The 21,762-nt window shown below is 48.1% G+C and overlaps 2 protein-coding genes across 6 annotated transcripts in view; one reads left to right on the top strand and one right to left on the bottom strand.

The window, feature by feature from the left end:
- EZH2 (enhancer of zeste homolog 2 (Drosophila)) overlaps positions 1-10,210 on the top strand; it is a 39,279-nt gene extending 29,069 nt beyond the window's left edge. For 3 of the 5 annotated variants that reach the window (XM_006861205.1, XM_006861206.1, XM_006861203.1), the window contains 12 exons: positions 4,662-4,753; positions 6,339-6,579; positions 6,908-7,077; positions 7,198-7,292; positions 7,404-7,444; positions 7,632-7,757; positions 7,887-8,065; positions 8,726-8,821; positions 8,897-8,978; positions 9,558-9,638; positions 9,724-9,808; positions 10,150-10,210. In XM_006861205.1, coding sequence (XP_006861267.1) covers positions 4,662-4,753; positions 6,339-6,579; positions 6,908-7,077; positions 7,198-7,292; positions 7,404-7,444; positions 7,632-7,757; positions 7,887-8,065; positions 8,726-8,821; positions 8,897-8,978; positions 9,558-9,638; positions 9,724-9,808; positions 10,150-10,210 — 1,349 coding nt within the window. Of the gene's footprint in view, positions 1-3,814; positions 3,821-4,661; positions 4,754-6,338; positions 6,580-6,907; positions 7,078-7,197; positions 7,293-7,403; positions 7,445-7,631; positions 7,758-7,886; positions 8,066-8,725; positions 8,822-8,896; positions 8,979-9,557; positions 9,639-9,723; positions 9,809-10,149 lie in introns of all 5 variants that reach the window. The other 2 variants (XM_006861204.1, XM_006861207.1) reach the window with 2 other exon arrangements.
- Positions 10,211-12,865: 2,655 nt separating this feature from the next.
- The window catches only part of CUL1 (cullin 1), a 38,049-nt gene continuing 29,152 nt past the window's right edge, over positions 12,866-21,762 (bottom strand). Inside the window, exons 16-21 of the mRNA XM_006861202.1 lie at positions 21,062-21,154; positions 14,163-14,210; positions 14,003-14,085; positions 13,664-13,769; positions 13,252-13,365; positions 12,866-12,963 (exon numbers count right to left, since the gene is read on the bottom strand). Coding sequence (XP_006861264.1) covers positions 12,883-12,963; positions 13,252-13,365; positions 13,664-13,769; positions 14,003-14,085; positions 14,163-14,210; positions 21,062-21,154 — 525 coding nt within the window. The 3' untranslated portion in view covers positions 12,866-12,882. The remainder of the gene's footprint in view (positions 12,964-13,251; positions 13,366-13,663; positions 13,770-14,002; positions 14,086-14,162; positions 14,211-21,061; positions 21,155-21,762) is intronic.

Here is a 21,762-nt window from a genome sequence, read left to right as displayed (position 1 = left end):
TCAAGAAAGTGAGGCGGCACAGGAGGCACTCACTCATCTCTGCCAAGAAATTTGGAAGACAACTATCTGGCCGACTGATTGGAAGAGAACCATATTTGTGCCCGTTCCAAAGAGAGGTGACCCAACGGAATGCAGAAATCATCAGTCTCTTCGATATCTCATGCGAGTACAGTTTTGCTAAAGGTAATACAGAAATGGTTATAATCATACATTGACAGAGAACTTACAGAGGTTCAAGCTGAATTCAGAAGAGGCTGTGGAAAGAGAGATATCATTGCTGATGTCTGATGGATCTTGGCTGAAAGCAGAGAATATCAGAAAGATGTTTACTTGTGCTTTATTGACTACGCAAAGGCTTTCGGTTGTGTGGATCATGACAAGCTATGGACAAGATTGCGAAGTATGAGTAGTATTCTGGAACACTTAATTGTGCTCATGAGGAATCTGTACCTGGACCAAGAGGAAGTTGTTTGAACAGAACATGGGAAGACTGAATGTTTTAAAATTAAGAAAGGTGTGCGAAAAGGTTGTATTTTTTCACCATACTTAACCTGTATGCTGAGCAAATAATCCGAGAAGCTGGGTTCTATGAAGCAAGATGTGGCATCAGGATTGGAGGTAGACTCATTAACAACCTGCGATATGCTGATGATACAACCTTGCTTGCCGAAAGTGAAGAGGACTTAAAACATTTACTGATGAAGATCAAAGAGCACACACAGCCTTAGGTATGGATTGCATCTCAATGTCAAGAAAACAAAAATCCTCACCACTGGATCAATAAACAACATTCTTACCAATGGAGAAAAGATTGAAGTTTTCTAGGACTTCATTCTTGTTGGATTAACTATCAACACTCATGGAAGCAGCAGTCAAGAGATCAAACGACATACTGCATTAAGTAAATCTGCTGCACAAGACCATTTTAAAGTGTTGAAGAGCAAAGATGTTAGCTTGAGGACTAAGGTGTGCCTGACCCAAGCCATGGTATTTTCAGTAACCTTATATGCATGCGAAAGCTGGACAGTGAATAAGGAAGACCGTAGAAGAATTGATGCCTTTGAGTTATGGTGTTGGAGGAGCATATGGAAAGTGCCATGGGCTGCCAAAAGAACCAACAGATCCGTTTTGGAAAAAGTGCAGCCAGAGTGCTCCTTGGAGGGTAAGATGGCCAAACTTCATCTCTCATACTTAGGACATATTGTCAGGAGGGACCAGTCACTGGAGGAGGATATCAAGTTTGGTAAAACGGGTCAGAGAAAAAGAGGAAGACCCTTCGACGAGATGGATTGGCCAAGTGACAGCATTGATAGACTCAAGCGTGGCAACAGTAGTGAGGTTGGCCCAGGATCGGGCAGTGTTTCGTTCTGCTGTGCATAGGGTCGCTACAGACTTGATGGCACCTAACAACAACATCAATCAAAGCAGGCCATGTTAGTTCTAGTTGAAATCCTTGAGATGGAAAACGGATTCATTTGGTTAAGAGAAGGTGAGTCAGGTTTAATATGAAGCTTCTGAAATGTTGACCTGGCTAAGGTTGTGTGGACAACTTCACCTGTTGATTCAGAGCTGACAGTAGCAAACACTAATCAAGATCCTGATTCTTGTCTTCTTTATTATTAGAATCAGCACTTTGACAAGGGAGACCTGGCTGAGTAGAGAAAGATTGTTGTTGAGTGCTGACTAGTTGGTGCCAACGCCTAGCGACCCTGAATAGTTTCCCAGGAGCAGCTGTGGGTTTGAACTGCCAACCTTGTGGTTCAAACTCCAGTGCTGACTTAACAGCGCCACACCAGGAGTTTTCTAAGGTTCACCACCATAACGCAGAAGAAAGAGAGCTGTGGACGCATTCGTTGTGAGAGCTTGGCTCTAAAGAAGGAAGGTTTGCTCGGCACCTGGGAGAGAAGACGGTGAGGTCCTAGTCCCATCTGCTGCCTGCCGGACTGGTCTGTCCTGTCTCTGCTGCAGGTCTTGGGGAACTCTCCCCGTCTCGGGGCTGCACAGGACACTGTCGAAGGGTGTCTCTGAGCAGCTGCAAGTTTTCCTCGTGACTAACTCGCTTTGTCCCTTTGTTTGAAAACCTTAGGTAAGATTTGTCAATGAGATTTTAGAGATTGACTTTTAAATAATGATAGTAAAAACTTCAATAATAATGTTGTCCATTTTGTAAAATGTTACAAGTCCCTTCCCTTAATTCCTTTTTAATAATTTTTCTGATCAGGAAGGTGATATTACATGGTCTTCCGCTAGATTGTATTTACGTTGAACTATATCTTACGTTAGGAGCTCTGGTAGTGTAGTGGTTACGAATCGGGCTGCTATCCTCAAGGTCAGCAGTTCGAAACTACCAGCTGCTCTGCGGGAGAAAGATTTACAGCCTCGGAAACCCTGTACAGGGTTGCTATGGGTCAGAATCGACTCCTTGGCACATAACAACATCAATAACGTATCTTATGTTGAAGTCCTGCTGTGGCACTGTGGGTTAATGCGCCAAACTGCAAAGCCGTTTGAACTGCAAGGTTGGCGGTTTACTCCTTGGAAACCCTATCCAGGGTCGCTATGGGTTGGAAGACGGCACAACAACAACTTAAAGATGTAATGTGGCCCTGTGAGGTAAAGCACTAACTAGATTGCAAGGTTGGTTTGAACCACAAGATGGTGGTTCATGCTCCCCAGCCTCTCCTTGGAAACCCCTATATAGGGGCCCTATAAGTCAGAATTGATTAGATGACACGTAACAACACTAACTAAAAGGTATGTTTAAGCTTCAAGATGTTTCTAGAAGTCTTTATAAGTGTGCCTCCTCTAATTGATGCCCTGGTGATGCACTGGGTAAAGCGTTGGACTGTTAACTGCAAGGTCAGTAGTTCAAAGCAATCTGGTGCTCCATTGGAGAAAGAAGAGATGACCTGGGGAACCGTGTGTGTAGAGCGCTGCTGTGCATCAGAATTGACTCCATGGTATGGGCTGTTTATTTTGAGGGGTGGGGTGGAGGTAACTCTGAGGGAGATCTAGCTTTTGTGAAGTAACAGGGATTTAAGAATGAAGCTGTGAATGGGTTCTTTATGGTATGATGGCCCATCAGTAAGTTCTGCTTGTTTCTTCCGGTTCCCTTGACTTCACATGTGTGTATGTTTCCTGAACTGCTGGAGCAAGAGTATTGGGGTAGAAACAGGAGGATAGTTTGTGCTGTCGGAGGCATCCAAATGAAATACGCTTCGTCTCAGAAATGCTTAGCAAACTGTATGTGACTTTAGCCCGTCAAGCGACGTAGCTCCTTGCTGGTGATGTGATGTCCTTAATCTCTCCCTTTCCCTTCCTCCTTTCCTTTTGTCCTCACTGCCCCTTTGACCTTTCCTGATGAAGTAAAGCCTTTCAGCACTAGATCGTTTTCATCTTGTGTTTGGCGTGCAGCCTTGTGCCTTGTGCAGGTGACTCACTCTCTGCTCATCCTCCTGTGTCCACAGCGGTCATCCACCAGAGAGATGTGAAGTTTTAAGCATTTGGTTTCTTGGGGGACTGGTGTAATCAGCACTTGCCTGGGTGGTGTACAATAAAAGATGGCACCAAGCATCCTGCTCTGCATCTTTGCTGAGGAGTTTAGTAATTCGTTGCCATTGTCATGTAGAATTCAGACAGGGTTTGTCAGGGAAATGTGCAGGTTACAATTCAGGGTCAGAAATGCTCAGAACGCGATTTCTTTAGCCAGGACAGCCTTTTAGCTGTGCTCATTGGCCTTCGGCCCTTGACACTTCTTCGGCAGTGTTAGCATGCTCTTTTAGGACTGCTGGGAAATGCTCAAAGGACACTCCAGTCTACTGTAAGCCTGAGGGGCAGCACACTTAGTTCCCCAGTCCCATGCCTGCAGACACTTAGGGACATTTGCTCTGTGGCCTGGGACACCTGCCGCTCGTCTGCTGCTCAGTCACAGCTTTCTGTCTCTGGGCCCAAAGGACACACTGCACTCCAGGATCCTCCTTTCGGATAGTAGTGAGTTCTCATAATTAACCCTGTTGGGAGTCACAGCTGAATCATAAAATCCTGTTCGCATCGTCGCTTCCACTTTCTCTTAATCCAGACCAAGGAAAGATGGTGGCTATCAGTGAAGTATTTCACTTGTGCCGCAAGTAGAATTAGCATCATTTTCGTGTCTGGGACACCCATGTTTTCAATGGGACCAGTGGGCCCCAGCCCTCTGCTCATTGGGTAACCTGGTTGCTGATACCGGGAAATTATAAAGACCGAACATTGGAGTTCATCGCAGGGGGGAAAGGCAGCCGTTCATTGAACTTACTAGACTCGTATTCTGTGTGCACCAGTGACGCTTGAGGGGAGCCAGAGGCCTTGAATGTCCCTGCCCTTGCTATGTCTCCTGGTGCGGGGAGAATCAGTGTGAGGCACCTTGCTAATTCACCCAGAGTGTGGTTCACAGCTCAAGATGGGGACCAGAGGAGAGAACATATCCAGGTGTGGCACTGAAGGATAAGCACTGGACTGTTAACTGCAGGGTTGGCAGTTGAAATCCACCAGCCACTCCTTGGAAACTACAGGGTCACTGTGAATTGGAATTGACTCGATGGCAGCTAACAGCAATAAGGGAAAAGATGATTAAACATATTTTATAGGTCTATTCTGACACTTAGGTTTCATTTACTTTGCAGCTTTTCATGCAACACCCAACACGTACAAGCGAAAAAACACAGAAACCGCTCTGGACAACAAACCGTGTGGACCACAGTGTTACCAGCACCTGGTAAGTGGTCTGCTTTAGTTTTCCAAGGGTATCTGAGAAGCATGATCAGAACCCAGGGCGAATGTGCCCTGGCGGTGTGGCCTGCACTGTGTGGTCCCTCTTGGTTCCCAAGTTCCTTTAGCAGCACACAGTGTCTTTAGAGCATCGAGCTCAAGGCCCCCACGAACCCCCACGACCCTTTGCAGATCAGGGCACGTTGGAGCTTTTCTTAAAGCTGTGTTCCTTCTCTGGGTTTAGACCCAAGACCGGGCCACATCACAGGTAGTCCCTAATTTACGACAGGGTTCTGTTCCAGTGACTCCGCTGTAAGTCACTTCTGATGTAAGCTGAGCACCTTTTCATTATCATGACTTCTTCTTATCAGTATCTTTATAAATCCCAATTTTTGACTTTAGGAGTTGACACGAGAATGATGACATCAGTTAGTTATGGGTTACCATGTTGTATGTTGTACATATTATAAAAGACGACTAGAAAGGATGGTCCTAAGTGATCTGTCCCTAAGTCGAGGACTGACTGTATAGGCCCCACGGAAGATTTTTATGGGTGACGTAGATAAAGTGACGAGAGAAAGATGGTGTTTTGTGAGTGCCACCTTGTTTCTACCTGTTCCTGTCCGAACCAAACCTCCTGAGGCTTCATTTTCCTGTTGGCTTTGGAGAGATTTGTAGAATTGTTATTAAGTGACTTACTGAGAGCACTGCAGAATTTATGAACAGCTTGGTGTTTTGGGCTGAAACTGAAAGTTATACTTCCTCTTATACCGCACACTTGGGGCTGGTGCACCACCGATCTCTACTTCCTGAGGTGTGGGCCAGCACGTGGTATTCCAGAAGTGGTTTCATGTCTTCGTGCATCTGTGTCCCTCACAGGATAGTCTAGGTTCTAGAACATGAGGCAGCGGAGCCTGGTGGTGCAGTGTGAAAGCACCCCATGACTAGTTAAAAGGTCAGCAGTTTGAACCCACCAGCCACTTGACAAGAGAAAGATGAGGCTGTGTCTGCCTTTGTATGAGATAAGGCACTGCAAGAGTGAGGCAAGAAAGAGCCTGTGTCTGTCCCTGTTCCCCCGTGCTGTGGACCGCGTGTATTACCTTAACACACAGGAAGCCTGGCTCTAGGCTGCATGTGGAGGGCTCTGTGCCTGGAAATCACTGCGTGTTAGTCATGCCTTTCGGTTGGCTCTGACTCGTGGTGATCTTACCCATAATCAGAGAAACATGCTAGGGCCTGTACTGTCCTCTCAGTCCATGGGATTGCAGGACCGTCTCTTCTTCACTGACCCTCAGATGTCCTTTTCTAGTACCAGGGTCTTTCCTGAAGGCGTGTCCCACGTCTGTCCATCCTCCGTCCAGTGCTTACCCTCACAGCCACACCCAATGCAGAGCGTCCTGTCCCCTGCAGCATCGTGTGTACCTTTGCCTAGCTTCTTTGAAGTTCTCAAAACTGAATGCAGGTGTAGTCGGGTATGCATGCGTTTGTTTGTGACAAATGTCTTGGCTACCTTGCTCCTTGCAGCTTTTTTTCCTTTTCCACCGCAATGAGTTCTAGAACTTTGCCTTGCTGCTGCATTTCTCGCTCTGTAGGAGGGAGCAAAGGAGTTCGCTGCTGCTCTCACAGCTGAGCGGATCAAGACCCCGCCAAAGCGCCCTGGTGGCCGCAGGAGGGGGCGGCTACCTAACAACAGCAGCCGGCCCAGTACACCCACCATCAGTGTGCTGGAGTCTAAAGACACAGACAGTGACCGGGAGGCGGGGACGGAGACGGGCGGGGAGAACAACGACAAGGAGGAGGAGGAGAAGAAGGACGAGACGTCTAGCTCCTCAGGTGAGGATGGTGGCCGGCCCGGTGGGCTGCCCGGGGCTCTGTCTGGTGTCTCAAGAGGCTTTCCTGGGTGGATTGCTGAGTGGACGCTGGCTCTTCTCCCTCCGCCATTTCCTGACGTGCTGTCAAGCCGGTTCTGTGTGAGGCGTTGGTTGTGGGTGGGATGACATCATCCAGTATGCTTGCTGCCCGAAGACATGCTGCAGCTTTAGTTCAAAATAACGGGTGCCTCTTGGTTCTGCTCCGGCTCCTGCGTCCGCAGCAGACCCGTCATTTCATTCAGGCCGTATAATGGGCGTTCCTGGACTGATACTTCACTTTGGATTTGCAGAAGCAAACTCCCGGTGCCAAACACCGATCAAGATGAAGCCAAACACAGAGCCCCCCGAGAGCGTGGAGTGGAGTGGCGCTGAGGCCTCCTTGTTCCGTGTCCTCATCGGCACCTATTACGACAACTTCTGCGCCATCGCAAGACTTATTGGGACCAAAACGTGCAGACAGGTGAGCCCAGGTCGGGTCTTCGGTCTAGGTGGGTCCTGCAGGCGCATGGCAGTGTGGTGAGGCTGTAAGGGGGTCGGTGTGCCCCATCCTTATGGCTGTGTTGCCTGTACCTCGGCTCAGGTGTATGAGTTTAGAGTCAAGGAGTCCAGCATTATTGCACCTGCCCCTGCTGAGGACGTCGACACACCTCCGAGAAAGAAGAAGAGGAAACACCGGTAACTCTGTGCCACTTGCTCCCCTGGCCCCCTGACAGCCCACATCCCTGCCCCAGCCCTGGCTGCCCGCTCTGCCCACACTCGTGGAGCCTGTTTTCTCTGTCCCTGCAGGTTATGGGCCGCCCACTGCAGGAAGATACAACTGAAAAAGGGTCTGTAGCTGCCTTCGCCCACTCTGCTGTCTCAGTAACACTGGGTGGATTGGTCTGTGATGGAGGGTGTAGGGGGGTCGGCCTGTCACATTGTAACCAGGGGAGGGGTGAGTGACGTGGCTCTGGCTGAACCTGAGGGTGACAGGTTGACTTGGTGGGGGGCCTTCCTTGCTGCTGTCTGATCCAGATGGCTCCTCGAACCACGTGTACAACTACCAGCCTTGTGACCACCCCCGGCAGCCCTGTGACAGCTCGTGTCCCTGTGTGATCGCACAGAACTTCTGTGAGAAGTTCTGCCAGTGCAGCTCCGAGTGTGAGTGTGGTCACTCTTTTTAGGGGTACCCGAGGACATGTACCCAAACGGTCTGTTGGTGCTGGGAGGGAGGACCACTCAATCGAGTGGATGAGGACACCGTTGGCCGACAGTCACGTCTCTCTCCAGGTCAGAACCGCTTTCCCGGCTGCCGCTGCAAAGCACAGTGCAACACCAAGCAGTGCCCCTGCTACTTGGCTGTGCGCGAGTGTGACCCCGACTTGTGCCTGACGTGCGGGGCCGCTGACCACTGGGACAGCAAGAACGTGTCCTGCAAGAACTGCAGCATTCAGCGAGGCTCCAAGAAGGTGCAGGATGGCAACGGGTGTTGAGTTCGCTTTGAACCAATTCATAGCACTTGGAGTCTCCCTGGGTGGTGTATACAGATTGTTAATGTGCTAGAGGGTCTAGTCTACAGATACGTCTGAAAAATGATAACCCGAGGAGCAGCTCGGCTCTGACATGTTGGGGAGATGGGAAGAGCTGCTGGTTGTTCCTGGTGCTCTGAAGTCACAACACTGTGTGTGGCTGCAACAGCCGTCCATCACACCCTGTCCTGGATTCCAGCTCAGTGACCTTGGTCCAAACAGAACTACCCTGTTCGGTGCCCAAGACTCACCTTTGCAGGAGCGGATTGCTGCTGGCGGTTTCTTTAGAGGAGTACTTTAACCACTGTGACACCAGGGCACTTCTCCCTGCTCTTGACTGGTCACACTGTGGCTGAACCCACGCGTCTAGATGGTGTGTTGGATTTCTCCACTAGTTGTGTGGTTTGGTTGGGTGTTCAGGCCGTTCACACCACACAGTAGGGACTGTGACCTGGTTCATGCAGAAAGGGGGCTGAGTCCATCTTCACATCAGAGTTGACAGTGAGTTATTGAGGGGCATCAAGGGCCCCACGTTAAGGTCACCTCTCTTCTGTGAGGTGGTGTGGGAGCCCTGTGTTGACCCGTGACCGTCTGTTGTAGCATTTACTGCTGGCTCCCTCGGATGTGGCCGGCTGGGGCATCTTCATCAAAGACCCGGTTCAGAAGAATGAGTTCATCTCGGAGTACTGTGGGGAGGTGAGGAGGCATGCCCTCGGGAGTGGGTAGCCTTCTTGCAGACGTGACCGCTGACCTCCGTGCCTTTCCTTGCAGATCATCTCTCAAGACGAGGCTGACAGGAGAGGCAAAGTGTATGACAAATACATGTGCAGCTTCCTCTTCAACCTCAATAACGGTGTGTGGGAACGCCCCTCCGCCGGGCCCGCCCCTCCTTCTGTGTGGTCCCTGGCGCAGGGGAGGAGGGAGACCTTGGTGAATGGAGGCCAAGGACTGGGCTGCTGGCGTCCCTGTGGAATATTCTGTGTGCAAAGTGCCTGAGCCACGTTTTGTGGGTCCAGCAGCACAGGTGGCCTAGGCATGTGTCCCAGACGTACTACATGACGAAACTCTGGTGGTGGTGATGTCAGTGGAGTCGGTTCCGACTCATAGCGACCCCTTACAGGGTTTCTGAGGCTATAAATCTATACGGGAGCACAAAGCCTCGTCTTTGTCTCGTGGAACCGCTGACCCTGAGTTAGCAGCCTGAGTCGTAAGCACTAAGTTAGCAGAGCTCCTGATACGACGATAGCAGTGTCAAATCTGAGAGTGAGTGGAGTTGACATTGTGTTCTGCAGTCACTGGCTAATGAGAGCGCTGTTTTTACAGCACTGAGGGTGCAGGGGGGCGCTCATTTAGCTCCTGCTTGGACCGAGGTTGCTTTAGGAGGAGAAATGAACTTTGAATGGACTCATTGGTTGTACTCTTTCTTCGGTAGATTTTGTTGTGGATGCAACCCGTAAGGGGAACAAAATCCGTTTTGCGAATCATTCAGTAAATCCAAACTGCTACGCCAAAGGTAGGTGCCAAGAACCGTGTGCTGGCATGCTGGGGACTTGTGTGGTCTGCTTGGCGCTCACTTGGTTGGTGGCCGTCTCTTCTAGTGATGATGGTAAATGGTGACCATAGGATCGGCATCTTTGCCAAACGGGCCATCCAGACTGGCGAGGAGCTGTTCTTTGACTACAGGTCAGTGGGGCTCATGGGGAGGCTGCTTGTGCTTGCTTAGTGCTGAGTGATGGGTGTCAAGCGAGGCTACCATGCACACGTCACTGCATTTGGCTTTGTGATCGTCGGGCCTGTCAAAGCACCCCTGAATCCCCTTCTGCAGGGCGGGTGGTGTCTGATGCCCAGAGCTGGCTGTACCTACACCACATAGCACAGTGTCTGTAGGCCCCTCTGGGTGTAGCCATTCTGCTTTGAGCTGGACGGGCCATTGAGTTCCCATAGTTAGCAGCAGTAGCAGCAGGGTGGTGGGGACAAGAGGTTAGGGGCTCCCTGGTCAGCAGCCTCCCCTGTCATTCATACAGATACAGCCAGGCGGATGCCCTGAAGTACGTGGGCATTGAGAGAGAGATGGAGATCCCCTGACACCGGCCATCTGCGCCGCTCACACACAGTTTGAATTCTCAACTTACGAAGTACTGTAACAGTAATTTATAGTAACGAGTTTAAAACCTACTTCTAATTGCCTTTTCACCAGTGTTTTGTACCAGTGACTTTTTGCAGCAATGCCGTGTGGTACATTTTTCAACTTTGAATAAAGATACTTGAATTTCCATTATCATGATCTCTTGCTCATCTGTCACCTGACTTGATGGACTCTGGCTGTCACACCTGTGATCAGTGATCCTCAGAACGGATAGGTCAGGCACTGTGGCCCATGGGACTTGATGGCACCTAGGAGGGAAGCCTGAGAGCCTTCAGCAGACACTGGCAGGTGACTGTGGGGCTCTCTGACCAAACTCCTCTAATTCTAATTCTTCCTGTGGTCAGTGTTAGCAATGACCAGCTACCTCTGCTGTGCCCCACACCTCAGGTTCCAACAGACCACACTCCCATTTCTGCCTCCTCACAGAATCCTGAATGCTGATGAGCACTTGGCATTTTAGTCCTGTCCCCTCCCATGATCATAAAGAAGGGATGGAGACAAGTGGGCATACACAGGAACAGACTTTACAAAAAGTAGGCTAGTCATTAACAAAGCAAACCATCTCCAGCTGCAGTAACAAATGCTGGGGAGCTCAGACATGTTGAATATAAACAAGTTATTTTCAAAATGTTGTAAGAAAACATTACAAGGCATGCAACAATACAGTATGCTCCATCTGTTGGGGACACATGAACGAAAGAAACATGTCTTCCACCCAGAGCTGTGTAGTTCAAGTGACTTGTCTGGTTCTGCTCTCAGAATTGGCTCCCGGTGAAGACGACACAGGTAGTCCCCCTCCTCCCAAAGCATGAAACACCTTGTGACCCTCAATCACTTGGCAACTTTCCTATCTAATTTACCGTTTAGTGCTTTACTGAATTCTAAGTTATTTTGGTGTGAACTCCAGATCCTTCAGTTCGTTGAAGTTACCTAAAGATTCCTTTGACTTCTTTAATTTCAGTATCTTTTCTTCTTCATACATTTTCTGGCTTTGTTTTGGTTACTTGTGTGAGCCCATGTCGTTTATGTGAACTGAGATTAGGTCTGAGACACTGTTGTGTTTCTGTGTATTTTGATTCTATGTTGAGGTGTTCTTAGGCCTTTACCCCAGCCTCCTCGAGTGTGTATGTGGTTCCAGAAAGTAGCATCGTCTGCTGTCATCATCAGAGTAGTGACTTGCCTAGTAGGTAAGGCATCAGGGCTGTTGTGGTGTGGCTGGGAAACACCCGTTAAGATGAGAAAAGAAAATAAAGTGGGACAATAGTAAAATGAGAAAGAAAAATAAGGGGAAAAGAATGTAAAGAGTGAAAAAGGAAAAACCACAAAGCTGAAAAAGGATGATAAGGAAAGGGAAAACAATTCGGGCATATATAGTATGTATGAACTGACACCCTCTGCTAGCCAAGCTCACAGGCGGGCGGGCTGAGAGGGTGGCGTGCGGCCCTAGGTGGAGACCCTGCTCTGTGGGTCTAAAGCCAGAGGTACTACCTCCACATGCTGGGGGTGGGGCACCTCACCTGGTTCCCCCGAGCTGCACAGCTCTGACCTGGTAGATAGAGCAGAGATTGGCTAAGGGAGTAGGAATTGGACCTTTTGTTGTCACTAACCACCGGCGTGCATCCAGATCCAATGTGCCGTGCCGAGTTAGGCCTGCCGCTTCTCCTAGTCAGTATCTCATCACCTCTCTCTACTTACTGCCGCCGCTCAGGGTTCCTGGGTTATCACTCACTGCAGACGGTCTGTGGAGTTGCAGCTGCCTAGGCGGCCACCCAGAATGCAGCTGAAAGTTGAACAATGTTGCTGTACCTGTCCTCTTTTACGATGACCTGGTAGAGGCACGCTAGAGGTGGTGGGAATTCCAGGCCGAGAACAGAGTTTGGCTGCTTCTGCCTGGCCAGGATCCCCCCAGGAACTGACTGCACCCTACAGCTCTGTGCACATTCTTACTTACCTGCAGTTTGGAAACGGCCCAGATCTCTTGCTCCTTAGGATTCGAAGCTGTTTCCATCTTTCAATCGTGGCCTTTTTGCTGGAGCAGCTGGTTAGAACTGTGGAGACCAGAACGTCAGGGCAGCTCCTCACACAAGCTGCCTCCAGCTCCTGTAGGAAGAAGTCTCAATGTCAAAGCACCACCTGTTCAATCCAGCGAATGCAGTCTTTGCAGATACAGGAAGAGACGGGAAATACGTTCAATTGCATAATCATTATATCTTTTATTTACATATAGAAATTAGTAAAACTTAAAACAAAACCAAATGCGACTTGTACAGAAATCCTTTAATTCTCTTTATTCTCACACATTAAAAAATGAAGCACACTGTACAAATGTCTCCACAGCGGTGGCGCAGGCCACCTGCCCTCCGGCCTCGAGGGCGGCGTGTGCTGATGTGATGCAGTGGCATGCAGCCTCCGGAGGCCTGTCCCCTCGGTCCTTAAAGTAGATGAAATGGCGTTGCATCTGTTTGTCGGTCAGCACAGACGCAAGTGTCAGTCCTGAGCGATTGGGTGTGGGCCCGAGGCCACCCTGGGGCGTCGGTCTCAGCTGAGGCGGGGTTGCTGTCCATCCACATGGAGCAACGACGCAGTGGCCCGGCCACACCGTTCCAGAAGGCTAGGCCAGGTAGCTGTAGGTGTCTTTTTCACCGTCCACTCGCTCCAAATACTCTTTCTCAATCAGAATGTCAATGCATTTCTAGACATTTTTATCAAAATAAAGGGAAAAAAAACCACATTTTCCATCAGGTGGCCCCCAGCCTCACCCTATAAAATGACCCACCTGCCCCCCCACACCCCCTCCCCCGGATCCCTGGGCATTAGCACTGCTCGACTCTGTGGCCCCAGCAGTCTGGCTCACACAGATGACCGTGTGGTTAACAAAGGACCGGGCCTTCTCCACGGACAGTCCAGTACATCACCAGAAAGCGCCTATCCCCTCCTTAAAAGTGCCACAGTGCCACCAACCCACTCAGCCACAGCCTACCTTAATGACGGGGACCCGGGGCTTGAAGCGCGAGGACAGCTGTGTGAGCACCTCCCCCAGCAGCTGCTGGTGCTTTAAGACCTTCCTCATCTTCATGATCCTCACAATGGCTGCCTGGGGAGAGGGACCGCAAGGCTCATTAGACTCAAGGATTCCCAGTTAGCAGTGCTTCCGCGGTTCAAAGCCACCTGCCATTCTGTGCATGAGACCTGGTGACCTGCTCCCCGAGCGGACAACAGTCCCTGTAGCTTTGGGATAGTTCTACTTTGTCCTGTGGAGCCTGTGAGTCGGAACCCACCTGACAGCGCCCAGCAAAAACCCAACAGCAAAGTAGCTGAGGAAAGTTGAAGTGTGTGCACGCACCCCTGCATTACACAGCCCTCCCTGCCCATCCCACAAGTCGCCCTCTCACCTGGATCAGCAGTTTGCGGTCTTCCTCAATGTTTTTGTGTGTGGTTTCTTGTTCCTGCTTCTGTTCTGTCTTCATTGGCACATTGATGTTAACCCTTAATTTCTTACTGTAGGAAAATGGAGGATGTGTTAGCACAGGTGAAACCTGCTCTTTCACCTGCCCACCCTGCCTTCATCTGTGTCAATAACGAGATGAACACCCGTGGGATTTCTAGCTGTTTAGATCCGTGTGTCAAGGAATCTGCTGACTAAACCAACCCAACAGAGCTGTGCACAGCCGGGAGCGTCATGGTCTCAGATCGGTCCCAACAGCCTCCCTCGGTGCACGACCCTCTCTTACTTTTTATAACCGAGAAATAACTTTATTAAGGTGTCTGGCTTCAATTCCACTTCGTCAACATTCGCATTTTCATCTTCCAAGACCTGTAAGAAAACCACCATTTCTACGGAGCTGCAAGAAAAGTCTGTCTTCTAGTTTAACACAGAAACGACACACTTACCAGTAACTTCGACTTCAGTAAAATCTGTAGGACTTGTGCCAAAATGTCCTGCGGTTTGGGAAAACAGGGCGGGTTAGCAGTGACAGCACTTTGCCATAAAGCAGTACCAACCCCGTCCCCCCACCTGAACAACACAGCCATTGCGGGCCTTCGTCACTGACACATGACTATGACGACGCTGCAGCGCTCAGATGCCAGAAACCACGTGTTCTGGCGTCAACACAGCACATGGACACGTCACCAGGTGGCCACCCCATCACCCCATGATCCGGCACCATGTGCACCACTACTATAACTGGGGGGCCGTGTGGCTGGGACCTGGTCCTATCCTTTGCAGGTGCCCACTCTGCTCACTGCTCGCGTGTGTTCTCGTCCCCAAACTAGGTAAGAGACTAGACTGTTTCCATCACAAACCACCCAAGGGTCACACGGAGTAGCAACTAAGCCCCCCAGACTCACTCAAGTAGGCAGTAGGAACCAGACTCTGGTGTGTGCAAGGAGCAAACTCGCTTTGAGACTCAGCTTTGAGATGTATCTGGGACGAACATGAAGCAAATCTCCTGAGACACAAAGAAGTGACTCGGAACCCATTCGGAGGACGGCATTACAGAGACTAATGCCTGACAGAAGCATCACAGGAAAACTACCCATAGATGCAACCTCCTCAACGCAACCTCCTCAACACCAAACTTAGCAATGTTTCATTCTGTCGGATGTAGGTTCCCTGAACCAGAACCACCTCAACACCAGTGAATGCCAATAGAACCAAGTGAGATTCATCCCAGAATGCAAAAACGGTCCTAACAAGAAAATCAATCTGCAAAATACACCACATCAGCATCAACAGATACAGAAGATTATTCAACAAAACCCAACAGCAGCCTTTTTCACAATAAAAACACCCAACACACTAGGGATAGATGGGAATTTCTTCAACACGATAAAGAGCATCTATGAAAAACCACGGCCAGTATCATTCTCAATGAGGAAACCCTGAAAACGTACCCGAGGCTGGGAACAATACAAGGGTGCTGCTAGCTTTCACTGTTACTAGTCAGCATTGTACTAAAGTGCGTGTGAGAGCAATGAGGCAGGAAAGAAACTCAACTCAAAAACAGAAGTCAAACTGTGCAGATACATGAAAACTCCCAAGAATTCACACACACACACACACACACACACACACACAGCCAGAGTTAGTAAACACGCTCAGAACGGTTACAGGATGTAACATCAGCGCACACACCAAAGACTTACACCAAGACGTTAAGTTCCGATGGTCTTTTGTGCAGAAAAAGAAAATCTGATCTTCAAATTTATGTAAAATGGCAATGGGTCCAAAATCACTAAGACAATCTTAAGAAACAAGACCAAAATTGAAGGACTCACACAGTCCGATTTCTAAATGTTCTATAAAGTTATAATAATCAAAACCGTTTGGCACTAACTAGTATAAAGGGAAATTTACAGGTTTATGGAATAGAATCGCGAGTCTAGACAGAAGTCCACACACCTACAGTCTCCTGACTGATGACAAGGGAACCGAGTCCATTTTATGTGGTCAGGCTGTACAACCAGCTCTTCACGTGCCTGCCGAGACACCAAGCCGACCAACGGCCTAAATGTAAGAACCCTTTGCAAAGAAAACAGGAGGGATCTTTGTGACCTTTGGTTAGGCAATTACTTCTTAGACATAGCAACAAAAATAGAAACAATAAAAGAACAGGTAGATAACTGGACTCATCAAAATAAACTTTTATGCATCAAAGGACCTTATCAAGAAAGTGACAAGTATTTGTAAGTCACACATATTCGATACGGGTCTAGCATTCAGAATGCATTGTCATTGTGCACAACAGAATGAAGCACTGGTCTATGCAAGAGGTGGGTGAGGATGAGAGCGGGCCACACCTCTGTTCACCCAGGGAACACTGGGAGAAACAAGAAACCACACTTGTCCGGTAGCCCAGGTGAATCTGATCTGCCAGGCTTCCCTTCGCTGCCAAGCCCACGGCTCGCCAGTCAGCCTCAACTCCCAGCAAACGCTCCATCCATCTTTCGAACCTTTCTTTTTTGAAGTTCAGGGTACCAGAATTTTCACCTGTTTTCATTGCATTTGGTCTCTTGTACCTTTGTTGTAAGAGGGTCTGTGTAGTGTGTTTGCCTAGTCTACCTGTCTAGTCCGCCATCTTGCCAGAAGACTGCCTTTAAAAAAAAAAAGTTCCACTTTGGATTGTGAATTGACTGAAGGTTTACAGAGCAGATGATCAGCTTTACAGTCAACAGATCACATGGCTGCAGGTTCCTCCACGCACCAATTGCGGCTCACTGTAACGTGTGCGTTCCTCACTGCACCTGATACTTCCAGCTTCCCTGCCGTGTCACCCATGTTAACATGTGTTGCTCTCTAGCCTGTCAATGATTTTCCCTTCCCCACACCCCCTGTAACCATCATAGATGGTTTCTGTTACAAGAAAACCTTTTTTTAAAGCTTCGTACATCGATCTCATATAATATTTGTCCTTTCGTGATTGACTAATTCCACTCAGCATAATGTCCTCCAGGTTCAACCATGCCATGAGTCCAGATCCAACATTCTTCTACAACGTTTTATAGTTTCCACTGTGTGTATGTGCCAGAGCCGTTCCTCTGTTGTTGGGCATTTCGCTGTCTCTATCTTTTTGGTATGTCTCTGTTTTCTCTGTCTCTTGATTGGTACATTTAATCCATTTACATTCAGTGAAATTATCAATAGCTATGAACTGACTGCTGTCATTTTTGTGGTGCTGATTGGTTTCTTTGGTTCCACACAGTTGTCTACGTTGAGTTCATTTGTGTTGTGTTAGTGCTCACTGAATTTTTCTGATTTTCATTTTAAAGTGCAGGTGTATTACTTTTCTTTGAAGTTCTCCTGTAATTTGTTTTTTCCCTGCTTAAAACAATCTGTTTCATCTGAACTCTACTTGACATCCTTGTCATTTGGAAATCCCGTCCCTAGACTATTATCTCTTTTAGCTCTGTTATGTATTATACTCTGGTATCTCTGGGTCTCCCGAGTCTCACTCTTCTAGGTTTGTTTGACTTTAATCTGTATTTGGATTGAGTTCTAGGTGGTGTTGCCATGGATGGTAATCTCAGGTTGTTCTCCTGCTGTTGTTGGTCCTCAGTCCAAAGAACACCCCTTAACATTGTTTATAAAGTTAGTCTTCTCATTATAAATGCCTTCAAATTCCTGTTTATCAAGAAAAGTCCTAATTTTGCCATCATATTTGAGGGACAGCTTTGCTGGGTATAGGATGCTTGGTTGGCATTTGTTTTCTTTCAGAGATTTATACATGTCATCTCAATGATGACTTCTGTTGAGAAAGCCGAGCTTAGTCTTATCGGTTCTCCCTTCTTGGCAGCTTTTTGTTTTTGCTAAGCTGCTCTCAGGATTCTTACTTCTCTCAGATTTTGGAAAACGTGATGATGATGCGTCTTGGTGATTTTCTTTTGGGATCTAGCCTGTTTGGGATTTGTTCAGCTTCTTGCACGCGTATCTCTTGTCTTTCATGACATTAGGGAAGTTTGCTTCCACCAACTCTTTGACAATTTTCTCTGAGCTTTGGATTTTTTCTTCTTATTTGGAATTCCAACGACCCACTAAGCAGTTCCTCTTCATGGTGTCCCCACATAAAACTCTGAGGCTTTCTTCATAGTTTTTCGTTGTTTTTCTGATTGCTCTTACAGCATACTAGTATTGAGAGATTTAACTCCAGTTCAGTAATTCAGGCTTCCATCGCTTCTAATTTTCTCCTTTGCCTATTCAGTATCTTGTCCATTTCTGAACTCTCAGTATTGCTCTTCTGGATTTCTAAGTGCAGCTTTTGTATTGTTTAGAATTTACACTGCTTTGGTCTGTTTGTACTTGCAGTGTTTTCCTCAATTCTTCTCGAGCTTTGTTCTGTATCCTCCTTGCTTTTCTTCATTTCTCTTGTCAACCCCTTACAGGTACTAAAATATCATTCTATTACATCCCTTTTAGTTAGTTCCATTACCTTTGTCCTCTCACAAATGTATTCTGGCTCTGTATCTTGGTCATTTGTTTGAGCCAGTCGCTCGTTTCTTCAGGTGAGCTGAAACTGCCTGTTTTCTCCTGGTCACTGTGTGGCTGTTGTATTTGTAAAAATAAACAGCGCAGTTGTTGGACTCAGAAGCAGGAGATTATCTGGTGGGCTCCTGCAAGTTCAGGGAGTTCACGAAGTGATTGCGGAAGGGATGTGACGGCAGAGTTCCTGACCCTAGATGGAGTTTGTATTGCCCTGGGTGTTTATCCATGTTCAGGGCACTCAATCCAGAAGTCCTCTTCATGGGGGCCCTGGATGGGGCTGGTTTCAGTGTCTGTTAGGACCTCAGGGAAGCTGGGGCACCAAAGCAGCACATCAGAGTGGGGGCAGTCGTGGGCACACCTCTGGTCACCAGGGGAACATGGGGAAGAGGAAGAAATCACACAGTAAATCTGCTCTGCCAGGCTTCCCTCTGCTGCCAAAGCTGCTCAACAACATGGCTGAGCCGCATCTGGCCTACTGTTCGCCCGTCTCCCTCTCTCATCACCCCTGCTCGGCCTCTCCTCCCAAAAAGGACCGCATCCACCTCTCTAACCCTGAAGTCCAGAGGGGCCAGAAATTTCTGTTTAATTTGGTCTCTTGGACCTTGTAGAGGTCCGTGTAGTGCATCTGCCTATTCCGCCGTCTTGCCAGAAATCTCTGTTAACTTCATCAATGATGATTTTGATGGCTTCCCACAACTCTTCTGCTCTTTGGTCATCAGTGTCTAAAGCATCAAATCTGCTCTTCAGATGATCTCTAAATTCAGGTGGGAGAGGCTCAAGGTCATATTTTGGCTCTCAGGGACTTTTCATTTTCTTTGGCTTCAGCCTGAACTTGCATATGAGCAATAACTGATGGTCTGTCCTACAGTCTGCCCTGGCCTTGTTCATGCTATAAAGGCTTTCCACTGTCTACTCCCAAGATGCAGTCAGTTTGATTTCTGTGTAGTCCATCTGGTGGGGTCCATGTGTACAGTCATCTTTTACGTTGTTTAAAAATGGTATTTGCAACGAACTAGTCATTGTTCTTATAAAATGTCATCATGTGATTTCCAGCATGTTTCTGTCACCAAGGCCCTATTTCCCAACTACTGATTCTTCCTCTTTGTTTCCAATCTTTGCATTCCAATCACTGGTAATTATCAATACACTTTGATTCCATGTTTGGTCAATTTCAGGCTGAAAAATTCTACAATGTCATCATTACTGGTTTTAGTGGTTGCTGTATAAATTTGAGTAACAGTGGTATTAACTGATTTTCCTTCTAGGTGTATGACTATTCTCCTATCACAGACAGCATCATATTTCAAGACAGACCTTAGAGATGTTCTTTCTGATGATGAATCTGATGCCATTCCTCTTTAGTTTGTCATTCCTGGCATAGTAACCACATGATTTTATAATACCAGTCCATTTCAGCTTGTTAATGCCTAGGACATCTACCTTGACGCATGCCACAATTGTATTACATTCATACTTCTTAACATTCCATATTTGGGTTTGACTTTTACTCCATCAGCAAATAGAAGGTCCCACAAGGCTTATTCCATTTGCATTATCCAAGGTCAGCTCTACTTTGAGGAAGCAGCTCTTCTCCAGTTGTATTGAGTGCCCTCCAACCTGAGTGGCTCATCTTCCAGTGTGGTATCTGACACTATTCTGGTGCTACCTGACAGGCATCCTAAGGTTGTCTGTCTTTCTCTGGAAACTCAGCTGAAACCTGCCCACCATGGGTGACCCTGCTGGTCCTGTGGCATAGCTTCTAGCATCACAGAAGCCACCACAGTACAACAAACTGGCAGATGAGTGGTGGTCAGAGTATACACAGAACATTAAAATGAAACAACCCAATTAAAAGTGCTCAAAGGATCTGAAAACGTAGTTCTCCGAAGACGATCTATAAATGACCAATTAGCACATGGAAAGCTACTCAATGTCATTGTTGTTGTTAAGTGTTGTCAAGTTTGTCCGACTCAGCGACCCTGTGTAGGGCTTCCAAGGAGCAGCTGGTGGGTTTGAACTGTGGAACCTGAGGTTCGCTGGCAGTGCCTTCCTACCATGTCACCCCAGGAGTCATCACTTTGAGGCCACGGTGACAAGGATGGAGAAAAAAGAGGCTTTCTGCTCCCGCAGAGATGTACAGGCTCTGAAACCAGCTACAGGGCACTCTGAGCTGGACACGATACAACGACAGACATTTCACACCAACAATGGACTGCTGCTAGGAATACGCAATGCTGTGTCCACTTTACCTTCTTCAGAAGCAGCATTACACGGTGGCCAAGAAGTGCCAACAAGGCAACTATGTTAGTGATGAATCAACAAAAGCAGACTGGTAGCTAGGAGAAGGAAAACGGGAGAGTCCACTAAAGGGAGGGGTTTCTTTGGGAAGCAAAAGGGAAGTGGAGATTTAGTCAACCGTGACAGCAACAGGTTGCAGGAAGACTGTGAGTACATGAAGAAGTACGGACCCGGACACTTTCAGAGGGTGAATTTCAGGTCAACTATTATCTCAATAAAAAAACGAACAGGATTATTACTATTCAAATCTGGAAGAACTTTAGCTAAGTAAGAAAACCCTAGCAGGCAGGCAGAGTTGGTTAAAGCTGGGGAAGAGAATGTGAGAAAGGCATGTCACCACGTCCACGCTGACAAGTGCCCAGAACTGCCGACATCCGCGTCCTGAACAGGCCTGCCTGGCACGGCTACTTCACACTGAATGCAACCAGCTTGTCCCCACACTTTTCCCACAATACCCATGAGAATAAGCAATTGACTGGTGTCAGAGAGAAAGTGGAGAACGGTGAGGTACCATTTTGATCTGCGTGCTGTCGGTCAGCTGCTGGACAGTGTAGGCGTCCTCCGTGTTGTACTGCAGCAGGATTGCCATCTGGAACGTGGAGGCCTTCAAGGTCCCACGGAGACAAAAAGAGAAGAAACATTTCAGTGCAGGAGAAAACGCAAACTAGAGAAGAGCAGCATGAAGACCTTTCTACAAACAGGAACAAAAGACGCACGCGGGGCTGGGCATCGTTCCCTGAAGGAGAAGGCCAGGCTCAGGGAATTCTCCTCTGACCATGCCTGCCATTCAGCGGCTGGAGAAACAGGTCACATACACCTGGTATGCTCAGCTCTGTTCTGCATATATGGAGGAAACAGTCTTTTGGAACACTGTCAGCCTCAAACCGAGGAGCTCTGGTAGCGTAGTGGTTACAAGTCGAGCTGCTAACCTCAAGGTCAGCAGTTGGAAACTACCAGCTGTTCTGAGGGAGAAAGAAGAGGCTTTCTGCTCCCATTAAGGTTGACAGCCTCGGAGACTCTGTAACAGGGTCGCTATGAGTCGGAAGCGACTCCACGGCACACCGCCAACACCACAGCCTCCGACTACCTGTGCATTTGTTATGGACTGAACTGTGTGCCCTCCAACTATGTGTGGGAATTCTGGTCCTATACCTGTTGGAAACAGGCTTCTTTGAGAGTTAACTACATGACTAGGGTGGACTCTAAACTGGG

Source organism: Chrysochloris asiatica, unplaced genomic scaffold, assembly GCF_000296735.1.
Source record: "Chrysochloris asiatica unplaced genomic scaffold, ChrAsi1.0 scaffold00041, whole genome shotgun sequence".
In the NCBI taxonomy this organism is placed as follows: Eukaryota; Metazoa; Chordata; class Mammalia; order Afrosoricida; family Chrysochloridae; genus Chrysochloris; species Chrysochloris asiatica.
Note: the sequence above shows the minus strand (reverse complement) of the source record. Positions and strands in the feature narration are given on the sequence as shown.